Here is a 14767-nt window from a genome sequence, read left to right as displayed (position 1 = left end):
ATACAAATAGAGTCAAGATAGAAGCTACTAGAGAAGGGCAACCAGAAAATCCGACCCCACCTAAATGAGTCTATAAGCACGACTCCATCATTGTTTTCAAGCACAGTTACAAACCTTACCTTTGTCAAGTTGTTTAGCCCTTTCCAATTCTGAACAAAACAGACATCCACAAAAAAATATTTGATATTTCGTAATGTTATTCTCATTGCGTACATAGACAGTCATAGATTTTAAAAAAAGCGCGCCACTGTACCTGGCGACAGAGCCGGGTGACATAGCACCGGACGTAGTACTGTAGTTCCTGGCAAGATGGAGTGCAGCCGTATTTTAAACATGCATACACCACAGTAAACGATCAAGGAACTTCAAACATTGATCTACAATTCGGGTAATTAGAGGTGTGTTATAAGCTCTATTAGTTGACTGAACTAAATTCCGTGGTTTCCCATTTTCACACTAGGCAAATGCTGGGGCTGTACCTTCATTAAGGCCACGGCCGCTTCCTTCTAACTCCTAGGCGTTTCCTTTCCCACCGTCGCCATAAGACCTATCTGGGTCGGTGGGACGTAAAGCCACTAGCAAAAAAAAAAAAAAAAAATCTGAAAATGTATGTACTGTCGGATCATCTAAATTAAATTTATTCATAAATGTAAACTCCTACCAGACCTCTGGAACAATCATTTTAAAACACTAACCAATATATTTAAGAGACAGAAAAATTTCGACTTCATACAATGAAAAGGTACATGTTCCTTATGGAGTTCAAACTTCGACTCCGAAACTGACCTGCATTAGACAACAGCTAAATGCTGAATGCTATAGAAATCGGAGTCAATAAAAAGTCATTTACAGCCAATCCATTATCAACGGATAGGTATTCAAAAGAATAAACAATAGAATAGAATAGTAATGAAGAGACGAGTATTGCGTGGGGATAAGCGCAAAAGTAACAATAGAGGGAAATAGGGAGAAAGTGAGCAGCTTGCCTCGGAAACACAGAAAAGTGTACAGGCGTATGACCGATTAAAAAATACTGTCGTTGAGGCCATCCCCTCCTATTTTCAACATCCCTGTAGTTATGCTATCGTTCCCAGGGGCTTTTTTTTATTTTTGAGCGATTGGATTATCTCTTGTACTTTTTGAATTGTTGGGAGCTGTGAGTCTGGGTTTGGTGGAGGTTTTTCAAATTGTAGTCTTTCAATTGGTGGAACGCAATTCAGTAAATTTTGAAAATAGTCAGCCAGTATCTTGCAGTTCTCTTTACTGTTTGTCTCTAGTGATCCGTTAGGTCGACGAAAAGTTAATGTTGGTGGTTTGTAGCCCGATAAGTCCTCACGGAATGTCTTGTAGAAATTCCGAGTGTTGTTTTTCTGGATATCCTGTTCTATATCTGCAAGTCTGTTTTTCTCGTACGTACATTTTACGCAGCGGATTGTTTTTGAGGTCAGTTTTTTTAGTAGGCCCTATTCAGGAAATTCTTCTATCTGTCGACTGGAATCAATGGAATGGACACCGAACAGTGTTGCGAATGTCTGGCCACACTTTAGGATCTTGATCGTGTATGTCACGTACGAAAATGGCAGCGTTCTTCCTCAGGCAGTCCGGATCCACTCTTGGAAATAGGTTGCCTGGATCTGTTTGGTTGGAACCTAACCTTGATTTGCTTAAAGTAGTGATCCGAGTCGACAACTTCCTTCCGTACTTTAACATTCTGAATCTCAAGCATATTCTTTACGGAAATAGCAACATGATCAATCTGGAATTCCCCTAGTAATGATTTAGGTGATCTCCAAGTTTTCTTTTTATGTAAAGGTCTCATAAAGTGCGTGGACATGAGTTTCAACATGAATGATGCACAAAAGCTTATTAGACGTTCTCCATTCTTATTAGACCGCCGATGTGCAGGATAAAGTCCTACGATTGATCCGTATTTCTTCTCTCTGCCAACCTGTGCACTGAAATCCCCTAATAAGATTTTAACGCGTTGTTTAGCGATCTTGCTAGTAGTTTCCTCAAGCAGTTCCCAAAAGTCTTTTACTTTCTGTGGATTTTTCTTATTGTCTATGTTAGTGGGGGCATGGGCATTTATCAAGGCATATGCTTTGTTGCTTGATTTCACTGTAAGCACTGAGATTCTTTCACATGGTGATGTAAAGTCGATAGCTGAATCGAAGATGGTTTTCCTTACTGCAAAAGCCGTCCCGAGTATTAATAAATTTCCTTTAATATATATGGCTGGTTTACCCTTAAATATCCTAAAGTGTTCAGAGTCAAAGTGGTTCTCATCTTGGAATCTGGTTTCTTGGATCGCTATTATTATTATTATTATTATTATTATTATTATTATTATTATTATTATTATTATTATTATTATTATTATTATTATTATTATTATTATTATGTCCGACTCGTTGGCTGAACGGTTAGCGTACTGGCCTTCGGTTCAGAGGGTCCCGGGTTCGATTCCCGGCCGGGTCAGGGATTTTAACCTTAATTGGTTAATTCCAATTACACGGGGGCTGGGTGTATGTATTGTCTTCATCATCATTTCATCCTCATCACGACGCGCAGGTCACCTACGGGTGTCAAATAGAAAGACCTGCACCTGGCGAGCCGAACCCGTCCTGGGATATCCCGGCACTAAAAGCCATACGACATTTCATTTTTTCATTATTATTATTATTATTATTATTATTATTATTATTATTATTATTTGCTATTTTGTTTTACGTCGCACCGACACAGATATGTCTTATGGCGACGATGGGAGAGGAAAGGAAGTGGAAGGAAGCGGCCGTGGCCTTAATTAAGGTACAGCCCCGACATTTGCCTGGTGTGAAAATGGGAAAGCACGGAAAACCATCTTCAGGGCTGCCGACAGTGGGGCTCGAACCCACTATCTCCCGATTACTGGATACTGGCCGCATTTAAGCGACTGCAGCTATCGAGCTCGGTATTATTATTATTATTATTATTATTATTATTATTATTATTATTATTATTATTATTATTATTATTATTGGACATAACATTACATTACATTATCATTATAGACTGTTATGCCTTTCAGCGTTCAGTCTGAAAGCCTCTGTAAATTTACTAAACGTCGCCACAATCCTCGGTTTGCAACTAGTGTTGTGGCCTCATTTAGTTCTATACCTCTTTAAATAGTTAGAAACAGAGTCTAACCATCGTCGTCTTGGTCTACCTCTACTTCTCTTACCCTCCATAACTGAGTCCATTATTCTCCTAGGTAACCTATCCTCCTCCATTCGCCTCATATGACCCTACCACCGAAGCCGGTTTATGCGTACAGCTTCATCCATCGAGTTTATTCCTAAATTAGCCTTTCTCTCCTCATTCCGAGTACCCTCCTGCCATTGTTCCCACCTGTTTGTACCAGCAATCATTCTTGCCACTTTCATATCTGTTACTTCTAATTTATGAATAAGATATCCTGAGTCCACCCAGCTTTCGCTCCCGTAAAGCAAAGTTGGTCTGAAAACAGACCGATGTAAAGATAGTTTGGTCTGGGAGCTGACTTCCTTCTTAGAGAACACTGTTGATCGCAACTGCGAGCTCACTGCATTAGCTTTACGACACTTTGATTCAATCTCACTTACCATATTACCATCCTGGGAGAACACACTTTTTTATTATTATTATTATTATTATTATTATTATTATCATTATTATTATTATTATTATTATTATTATTATTATTATTATTATTATTATTTCCTAATATGTTTACCCTCCAGGGTTGGATTTTTCCCTCGGCCTCAGCTAGGGATCCATCTCTACCGCCTCAAGGGCAGTGTCCTGGAGCGTGAGACTTTGGGTCGGGGGATACAACTACGGAGGAGGATAAGTATCTCGCCCAGTTGGGCCTCACCTGCTATGCTGAACAGGCGCCTTATGGGAAATGGGGAAGATCGGAAGGGATAGACAAGGAAGAGGAAGGAAGCGGCTGTGGCCTTAAGTTAGGTACCATCCCGGCATTTGCCTGGAGGAGATGTGGGAATCCACGGAAAACCACTTCGAGGATGAGGTGGCAATCAAACCCCCTCTACTTAATTGACCTCCCAAGGCTAAGTGAACCCGTTCCAGCCCTCATACCACTTTTCAAATGACGTAGCAGAGCCTGGAATCGAACCCGAGCTTCCGGAGTTGGCAGCTAATCATACTAACCTCTACACCACAGAGGCGGACGTTGTTATTATTATTATTATTATTATTATTATTATTATTATTATTATTATTATTATTATTATTATTATTATTATTTGCAAATGAGCCCATTAGGACTACGCAAAGTACTTAGAGACAGGCATTTGCCTTTCTTTGTGCCCACACTTCCTTCATTCGTTTGCTGTGTGCTTCTTTTCTCTCTTGAGACCATGTTGTTCCGGTCTTCTTCCTTGGTTCCTCCTCTTGGTCAACTTGCCACTTATGAACTTTGGCTCTGAAGATAACCCGGCTTTGGATGTCTTCAGGTGTAATTCCTGCCTGTTTGAGATCTGTTTTAATTTCGCCAATCCATTTTATTGTGTCCGTTTTGGCTTTACTTCGGTTTTCATAAAATTCAACTATTTGCTTGGTAAGTCTATCTGGGTTCATCCTTTTTATATGTCCAAAGAATCTTAATCTGCGTTTTCTGATGTCGCTGTGAATGTTAGAAAATTGTTTGATTTCCTGTTTCCCTCTAAGGCGGTACTGTTCATCTACGAGTTTGGGCCTAAAATTTTTCTAATGATCTTGCGTTCCTTTTTCTGAATATTTTCTAGATCAGTTTTCCTGTTCAAAATTAGTGTCTTTGATCCATAGAGGCATTCTGGTTTTATTACTGTATTATAGTGTCTTAGTTTTGCATGCTTGGAGAGACACTTTTTGTTATAGATATTTTGGGTGAGTCTATATGCAGTTTCCATTTTTTTGGCATCTAACTTTGTTGGCTTTTGTTTCTATTATTATTATTATTATTATTATTATTATTATTATTATTATTATTATTATTATTATTATTATTATTATTATTATTAGTTTCCACATACAACACTATCTTCCACTACAAAAACACGCAGTTCCCATACCAGCAGATGCTGCCCACTCGCGTTGGAGAGTCTGCCTTTCAAGGTCTGCAGCAGCTTTGAATAGCCACACGAAATTATATAATTTGCTTAACGCCCTTCTGTGTAATATTGGTCTTAAGAGACGTTGGTGTACCGACACTGAACACTAACATGGGTTTCTTCAACATGGCAGTTAATCTACTGACACGAGTGTTTTGCATTTATCCATTTTGAAATCCAAAAGATTTTGATGCCACAACTTTCTGTGTAAGAGACGAGCTGTTAAACAACTCGTTAATCAGTGTGAACTACAGATATAGCAGTTTTGAGACGGCTGCTTCTTCCTTTAATCCTTGTCATCTGCCGCGCTGCTGAAGGACAGAAGAAGCCAGTGCGAATCATGCATGAGAACGAGATAACTGGATCTTTTGCTGAACCAGACATACCTTTGATAACAACCTGTTGTTCTTGTTCATTGCTCTGCGTCACCTTCTCTATGACGTTAATGAAGATTAGCAGAGATGAGAATTAGAGGCACTAAGAAAAGTTAAAATAGACAGACATATAGGCTCTTAAATCAGCCAAAATAGGCATGTCAATAGGCACTAACGTGTAAAATAGGCATGAAAAATACTTATAATTTAATAACACAACCAATTACTATAAAAGAAATTTACAACAAGCAACTTTTCAATGTTTTCGGGTAACAATCTTGTTCTCCTGTCGGGCAGAATGTTTTGTGCTGAGAGAAAGATCCCTCAACATCGCAGGAAGTGATTGGACAAAACTTCAGTGAAGCCACTTCATCTGGTTTTAGTTCAACTGCTTCATCAATAGCACCCTGGCTACTTTTACCGTTGCTTGCCATCATGGATTCTGCTGCAGGACTTTTATGGAACTTTTTGCTGACAGCGGCTACCTTCCCAGAAGTTCGTTCAAAACTTCCCCTGACTTCTTCCACAACCCTAAATGACTCCGCCAGGGAAAAGCCGCTCTTCAACTCGGTGATTGCTCCCGACAGCTTGTTGAAGTTTGAAGATGCTCCAGTTTATGCAGGGGGATATTAGCTCCCACCACTGCAGTGCACAAGTCTATAGAAAATTGTTGTGAACACAGTGGACTGGTAGAAAAGCTGCGCTGACACAGCTTTCTGTACTCGTGTCAAATGCATCGCAGTATTTCTATGTTGATCTATATGGTAACTTTTCACATTTGATCTGAAAAATAAATTTAAAAAGACTTAAATTACAATGTTCCTATATCTTAAATTTCTACAGCTGGGCTAATGTGCAATAATGCTTAGTATAAACATGCATTTGTTTCATAAAAAAAAGAAAAAGACTATTAGAGGTGATGTTTCTAGAAGTACAAAACTTTGAAGTAGGAACAAGAGAATTCGTAATTTACATGGAAATATGTCGTCAGAAATGTTCAGTTATAGGCCTAATATGGCAGTTTCCTGTCGAGTTCACCGAGTGAAAAAGTAATAAAAATGACATGAAACGATACCTTAGTAGCGTAGAGGAGAGATCCTTCCTATATGCTTGCCAGACTCATCAAGCTGCCCCTAGCAGTATTCTTACCTATAAAGAAGAATTAAAACGGAGACACTATAAATCTCAGATTTGTGGACATTAAAAGCACAACGTTTACTAACCGGACCTCACCAATCTAGACCAACCGTCTTTTCATTGGCCTGGTCTTGTAAAGATAATAGTCTTTGCAGCCTTGTAAAACACGCTGTAACATTGTCTAAGCCGTGCTATCGTGTATGTCTAGCCTCTGTGACATCGTCCTAGCTGCACCACATAGGATCTTCAAACTATGTTTCGCGGAAGTTTAGCAGAAGCGTAATAGAGTTCACTAGAGCCTACACATAGCGCTAGTGAAAGTTACTCACGATTTAAAAAAAAATTGCATTTCAGTTGTGGTCCGCTTCGCTGCTGTAGCAGAGTGATCAGCCGCCACCCACAGAGGCCCGGGTTCGATTCCCGGCTCTCCGACGAAATTTGAAAAGTGGCACGAGGGCTGAAACTGGGTCCACTCAGCCTTGGGAGCTCAGCTGAGTAGAGGTGGGTTCGAATCCCACCTCAGCCATCCTCGAAGTGGTTTTCTGTGGTTTCCCACTTCTCCTCCAGGAAAATGCTGGAATGGTACCTAACTTAAGGACGTGGCCACTTCCTTCCCTCTTCTTTGTCTGTCCCTTCCAATCTTCCCATGCCTTCATAAGGCCCGTGTTCAGCATAGAGGGTAAGGCAGTCTTGGTGAGGTACTAGTCCTCCTCCCCAGTTGTATCCCCCGACCAAAAGTCTCACGCTCCAGGACACTGCCCTTGAGACGGTAGAAGTGGGATCCTTCGCTGAGTCCGAGGGAAAATCTACCCTGGAGGGTAAACAGATTCAGAAAGAAAGAAAGAAAATGCTTCAGTTGTAAATCTCTATTTTAACAGGAAATGAATCAGAGTTCAAAATACCGATTTTTAATTTTAATGCAACGTTGCCAATTAACCCGATTTTATCACTATTCTCCCGATTTTCCTAGAGAAAACCCTATTATCTTTCGAAGCTAGTTGATCTCTGGTACATCCGGATGGTCTCTGCACGAAAAATCCTAATCCCAATTGAAGAGGTTGAATAGCTGTCCGTGGAGTGATCTAAAAGACAACAGTCGAAATACTGTAAGTGACACGATACCAGCACACCATTACTTGTAGGTAGTCTGTTTTGATAAACTACTTCCTCTGTGGGTTAGTGGTAGAGTGCCGGTGTCCGGATCCCAAGATCGCAAGTACAAACCTGGCAGAGGTAGTCGGATTATTATGAGCGGAAAAAGTCCATTCCCCACTCCATGTCGTATGATGTCGGTATATAAACGAACTCTAGTAAAACATTTGGTGTTTACCCGACAAAATGAATTTAAACTCAGGCATAGATCGCCCAACAGAGATCCATTTCTCTGCCGTCTGTTAAATTGGAACATCGAAATTGACAGGCAGGCAACCTAAATGGCGTCGATGTAAAGTACCTGCACACGATATTTGATGCCATACGGTTATTATTATTATTATTATTATTATTATTATTATTATTATTATTATTATTATTATCGGTATTACTGATACCGAACAGAGTGGCCACGCCCTACGGCTATGGAGCCAAGCTCTGCATTCCTGAGACGAGTGGGTTCGAACCCCACCGTCGCCTGCCCTGAGAATAGGTTTAGCAACCGTCTGGCTTTTGCCGGACATGTCCTGCTTTTCGTTCATTTTGGTTATGTCCGGCAGGCATTTCTAATTTATCGAAAAGTACTGGCATTTTCCGTTACAAGATCTCTCATTTAAGTTTTAGGCTGAAGACACCATGTTATTGTGTCGTACACCAATTTCTTGCGACTAGGGCGCTTCTCCCGAGGGTGGAAATAAGTAATACTAACAATCGATATATCGAACTCAAAGTCCGGGCATCAATCAACCAGTCCTCACCGAGCTCGATAGCTGCAGTCGCTTAAGTGCGGCCAGTATCCAGTATTCGGGAGGTAGTAGGTTCGAACCCCACTATCGGCAGCCCTGAAAATGATTTTCCGTGGTTTCCCCATTTTCACACCAGGCAAATGCTGGGGCTGTACCTTAATTAAGGCCACGGCCGCTTCCTTCCCACTCCTAGCCATTTTTCCTGTCCCATCGTCGCCATAAGACCTATCTGTGTCGGTGCGACGTAAAGCAACTAGCAAAAAAAAAAAAAAAAAAAATCAACCAGTCAACGCACTGGTTTCGTTCTAAAGAATCGCTACCGGGCGAGTTGGCCGTGCGCGTAGAGGCGCGCGGCTGTGAGCTTGCATCCGGGAGATAGTAGGTTCGAGTCCCACTATCGGCAGCCCTGAAAATGGTTTTCCGTGGTTTCCCATTTTCACACCAGGCAAATGCTGGGGCTGTACCTTAATTAAGGCCACGGCCGCTTCCTTCCAACTCCTAGGCCTTTCCTATCCCATCGTCGCCATAAGACCTATCTGTGTCGGTGCGACGTAAAGCAACTATCAAAAAAAAAGAATCGCTGTGTACATTTCCACCCTCATGTTGAGAAAAACCGAAAAATCCGCTTCTAGAAAAAACGTTCCCACTGCCTACTCAATGATCATGCTTGATTCTATTTCCTACACCACGTACTGCTGAATTTATGTCTTTGTTTTTATTTGAAGCCAACATTAGAATGTAATGACTACCGCTTATCTGTAGATCCGGAATATAAATATTTGTCTTAGTAGAAAGACACGGTGTAATTTGCCCATTAGTGTTTAACTTTTAAATTTTTTTCTCATAGTTTTAGCCTAATTCCTTTTCGATTACTATGATTAGTATTTTCCTAAATTTCCCTTATCATACTTCGTAGATATGGTATTTTATATTATAACGACTAGTGGCTGGATAAATCGTAAATGCGAAGCCCAATAAACAATAAAAGAAGAAGAAGAAACCGAAAGCAACGAAAGTTCTAGCTTCCATGTGCTTCGTAGCAATCCTCTTAGGTTATCTGGCTATCGCCGTGAATTGTAGTGTGAATATATACCAAGTGGAGTGAAATTAATCTCATTGCATCCTCCTAAGTATGTGATCTTTGCAACCAGAGATATGTGATTTTCTTTCTCTTTTTTCTTTTTTCTTTTAAGAGAAAGTATAACTAGTTAACCATCCTGCAACCAGAAAGGAGACGTCGTAAATTTTCGGATAAACTAAAACATAAGTTTCTTTTCTTTACTCATGGTCGCAGTGACAGTGGATCGGATTGCAGTGTATTAAATAATTACGTTAATGTAGGATATAAAGGTCACTTGGAGACTTGGAAAAAACATTTAGCAGAGAAAAACACATGAAGATGTTAAAAACTAGCTCATTGTCAAGTTCAGTGTTATCGTTTGTCACTCCCAAATATTCTCCAAATGGTAGAAAATTTCAAGCCGCATTAGCGACGACGTCGATTCATACAGTTTTCAACCATCAGTCATACAAATAAATGGACTGCTCAGCTAATTTGAATAAGAGTATGTTTGTAGTGTCCGCCTCTGTAGTGTAGTGGTTAGTGTGATTAGCTGCCACCCGCGGAGGTCCGGGTTCGATTCCCGGCTCAGCCACGAAATTTGAAAAGTGGTACGAGGGCTGGAACGGGGTCCACTCAGCCTCGGGAGGTCAGCTGAGTAGAGGTGGGTTCGATTCCCACCTCAGCCATCCTGGAAGTGGTTTTCCGTGGTTTCCCACTTCTCCTCTAGGCAAATGCCAGGATGGTACCTAACTTAAGGCCACGGCCGCTTCCTTCTCTATCCCTTCCAATCTTCCCATCCCCCCGCAAGCCCCTGTTCAGCATAGCAGATGAGGCCGCCTGGGCAAGGTACTGGTCATCCTCCCCAGTTGCAACCCCCGACCCAGATTCTGAAGCTCCAGGACACTGCCCTTGAGGCGGTAGAGGTGGGATACCTCGCTGAGTCCGAGGGAAAAGCCAACCCTGGAGGGTAAGCAGATTAAGAAAGAAAGAAAGAAAGTATGTTTGCAGTACTGAAATAGCACAGAAACTGACCTGTGCAAGATGTAAAAGAGAAACCATAATAAATAATGTTATTTTATCCCACCCGACAGATATTATCACTGAAACTCTTAATAATGAAGTTCCATTCCTGCGCTAGGAACAGGTGCAGGCAATTATGGTGCACTAAAGATGTTTCCAATTGCTATCCAATACTTTGAGATATAGAAGAGTATTCCATTCATTCATTCTAAAACTAGGTCTAATGTTCTTCTGCTGTTATTTTTAATATCCACTAATAATTCTAGCTTCTGTCTTTCTTACAGTTGAGATTATCGGTCTCACTTGATTCTAATTTCTCTGTTGATCTAGCGGCGCAGACCCTGTCCAATAAGGTGAACGCTCTACACGAGTACTGCGGAGAGACTCGAGGTCTGGCTTTAGTGGCCCAGGAGAGGCTGGCTGATCTTCGGCACCAGGTGGATATGTTACGGCGACAGTGCCCGACCAAGGACAGGGCACTGTGTGAGACGGTGGAGGGGTCAGGACTTGATGTGGTGCTCCAGCTCGACTCGGTAAGGAGGATCATCCTCATCAAGCTCAGAAACATAAAAGTTTCGAAACTTATCAGACTGCCACGGTATGCATTAAAATTTGTGATATGCGTATGTTCCTGCAACAAAAGTGTATACTAAATGGCTGTTTAAATATGGCGGCACCACTGTCACTCTTCTGTTATCTTCTTTCTTCTTCTTTTCTACCGCGTTTCTCACACCTGTGAGGTCACGGCTGCGAACTGTGTCGTACATGTGGATTCGGCCATGTTTTACGACCGGATGCCCTTCCCGACACCAATCCTATATGGAGGGATGTAATCACCTATCAGCTAATGTTTCCGAAAGCGACTTTTTAAAACTTATTTACGTACACTTTTATCAGAAACCAAATTCAGCACACTTCCTTAATTTCCTAAAATCTACCAAAAAAATTCTCAAATATATGTGTAGTATGGCCCAAACTACTTCCAAATGTTTGAGGGGGAATACTTTTTTGAGAGTTCGTGTTAATAGTTCTTTTTTTAAATACTCGTAGTCTTACGACTCATAAAGTAATATCTTCTGAGCTAAAGTTGTAACAGAAATTAGAATTGTTAAATTAGATTTGTTGCTCTTTACATCCCTCTCGATCACCTAGGTGACTGAATTGATATTATGTATGTAGTTTGGCCCTATAGTCTCTGTCCAACAGACACTCTTTGGCTGAATGGTCTCGGGTTCTATTCCCGCCAGGGTCAGGGATTTTAATCGCGACCGATTAATTCTTCTGACTCTGGGACTGGGTATTTGTGTTTGTCCCAATATTTTCGTCTTCATATTCAAACAACACAACACACTACTTATCACCACAGAAACACGCAATAGTGAATACATCCCTCCATATAGGGTTGGAGTCAAGAAGGGCATCCAGCCGTAAAGCAGGGCCAAATTCATTTTTTTCGACACCGTTTCTGATGCCAAATTCAGTGAAGGGGCTGATGAAGATGAATGGAATTGGGTAAGGAGGTGGAAAAAATAGATGTGACCTGTGAATAGGAACTGGAAGTGAAAATGGGAAACCACAGTAGACCATTTTCAGGACAGCCGACTGTGGAGCTCGAACTTCGAACCCACTTGTTTCCCAAATGTTGAGCTTCGCTCCATAGCTGCAGCGCGTTAAGAAAGAAAAATGCTTTCCGTGGACACTTTAACGAGTGACTGTCAACAAACCCACAGGAAGACTTTCGTAACTACAATGAAAAAAAGACTCTGTAAAATATATAGACGAAATATATATAATATCCAAGAAGACATCAAGGGATGTTCATCACCCAGAAACAAATTAGAAAAGAACTTCAGCAGTTTCTTACAAAAGCCCAAGAAGAAATGTTATGTCAACATTAAAAAAAGAATTCCATTTTTATGATAGTACTCTTTTTCTGTTTTAAAAGCGGTACGAGGGCAGGAAAGGGGTCCAGTCAACCTCGGGAGGTCAGCTAAATAGAGGAGGGTTCGATTCCCACCTCAGCCATCCTGGAAGTGGTTTTCCGTGGTTCCCCACTACTCCTCCAGGCAAATGCCGGGATGGTACCTAACTTAAGGCCACGCCGCTTGCCGCTGCCTTCCATCTTCCTTGTCTATCCCTTCCAATCTTCCCACCCCTCCCCATTACCCACAAGGCCTCTGTTCAGCATAGCAGGGGAGTGAGGCCGCCTGGGCGAGTCGTATCCCTGACGCAAAGTATCTCGCTCCAGGACACTGCCCTTGATGCGGTAGAAGTGGGATCCCTCTCAGAGTCCGAAGGATAAACCAACCCTGGAGGCTAAACATTTTGAGAAAGAAAGAAAGAAAGAAAGTACTCTTATTCTCGATAAGCAAAATTAATGAATTTTTTAGAAATAAAACGTATTTGGGCTATTACGTCCGACAGCAACATGTCGAGATCACACTCCCCTCGAAGGAAAGAATCGAATTTTTTTTTTTTTTTTTATATAAAAAACTCCTGTGTTAAACGTTTGCAGATTGTAACTGTGTTCATGCCCATATTTACTGGTATTTACATGTAACTTGGAAATGTTATTTTCATAACTTTGTGGTGTGAAATGAATGACGCATTACCATTTTTCACACCAGGACAGAAAGGAAAAAAAGAATTCAACATGGAGGAAACAGACTGAATTGCTAGCTCGCTTGAAGCCGAGCCTCCAATAGCCGTGATCGTCTAGTGGTTAGGACATTGCGTTGTGGCCGCAATAACCCAGGTTCGAATCCTGGTCACGGCAGTGGTAAAACACTGTCACGGCGAGGCATTTTTATCGATTTAGGACTATTCTTTAGGACTCTCTGATTGTTATGCCTGAAGTTCAGATTTAATGGAACGAATTTTGACACGTAACACGACCTAATACGTTGAAAATCTGTTTCGATTACAATGCGGTCGTGAAAATTTAATATTCGTTTGCAGATTGCCTTCACTTTTGTATGAGGTACGACAAGACACAGTTATTTGCTTGGCCAGTGGTTGGCAACTGTAAAATTCATTGAAACCCAAAGCTATTTATATTCTGTCGAAATTCGTTCCATTAAATCTGAACTTCAGGCATAACAATCAGAGAGTCCTAAAGAATAGTCCTAAATCGATAAAAATGCCTCGCCGTGACAGTGTTTTACCACTGCCGTGACCAGGATTCGAACCTGGGTTATTGCGGCCACAACGCAATGTCCTAACCACTAGACGATCACGGCTATCGGAGGCTCGAATCCAAGCGCGCTAGCAATTCAATCTGTTTCCTCCATGTTGAATTTTGTTTTTCCTTTCTGTCCTGGTGTGAAAAGTGGTAATGCGTCATTCATTTCACATCACAAAGTTATGAAAATAACATTTCCAAGTTACATGTAAATACCAGTAAATATGGACATGAACACAGTATCATGAGAGAATGTATGTTGTTAACATCAGCTTCGTGATCGTTACTTTTGTCAATGAATAGAAGGAAATGGCTTTGTTGTGACTGAAAACAACCATCAAAAAAGAAATCAGATTTGGAAAGGGAAAGGAACAATATTACAACATACCAATATTCTTAAATTCCCCGAGATCATTTGAAGAAACTGTGTTAGTATAGGGCCTACGCGTATTTTATGAAAAACAAGCGTGATTTTAAAGATATTTAAGCTTAAGAAAACGTACATTGTGCAACCAATATTTTTTTTTCCTAATCCTTCCTCCAGGGTTGGTTTTTCCCTCGACTCAGCGAAGGATGCCACCTCTACCGCCTCAACGGCAGGATCCTGGAGCGTGAGACTTCGGGTCGGACTATACAACTCGGGAGGAGGATCAGTACGTCTGCCAGGCGGCCTCACCTGCTTTGTGAGGGGATGGAAAGATTGGAGCGTGATTAGCTGCTACCCGCCGGAGGCCCGGGTTCGATTCCCTCCTCTGCCACGAAATTTGAAAAGTGGTACGAGAGCTGGATTGGAAGGGATAGACAAGGAAGAGGAAGGAAGCGACCGTAGCCTTAAATTAGTACCATCCCAGCATTTGCCTGGAGGAGAAGTGGGGAAACTACGGGAAACCACTTCGAGGATCGTTGAGGTACGAATCGAACTCGGTGCGAATCGAAACCCCCTCTACTTAGTTGACCTCCCG

The 14767-nt window shown here is 41.4% G+C and overlaps 1 protein-coding gene and 2 non-coding genes across 3 annotated transcripts in view; 2 read left to right on the top strand and 1 right to left on the bottom strand.

Moving 5' to 3' along the window:
• Positions 1–14767, top strand: part of prom (prominin) — a 330972-nt gene that overhangs the window by 209484 nt on the left and 106721 nt on the right. Inside the window, exon 6 of the mRNA XM_067150593.2 lies at positions 10955–11157. Coding sequence (XP_067006694.2) covers positions 10955–11157 — 203 coding nt within the window. The remainder of the gene's footprint in view (positions 1–10954; positions 11158–14767) is intronic.
• On the top strand, positions 13329–13400 carry TRNAH-GUG (transfer RNA histidin (anticodon GUG)). Its single transcript has one exon. It is a non-coding gene; the product is annotated as a tRNA-His (tRNA).
• On the bottom strand, positions 13792–13863 carry TRNAH-GUG (transfer RNA histidin (anticodon GUG)). The gene has a single exon. It is a non-coding gene; the product is annotated as a tRNA-His (tRNA).

The sequence above is a fragment of the Anabrus simplex genome, chromosome 1 (genome assembly GCF_040414725.1).
Source record: "Anabrus simplex isolate iqAnaSimp1 chromosome 1, ASM4041472v1, whole genome shotgun sequence".
NCBI classification, from domain to species: domain Eukaryota; kingdom Metazoa; phylum Arthropoda; class Insecta; order Orthoptera; family Tettigoniidae; genus Anabrus; species Anabrus simplex.
Note: the sequence above shows the minus strand (reverse complement) of the source record. Positions and strands in the feature narration are given on the sequence as shown.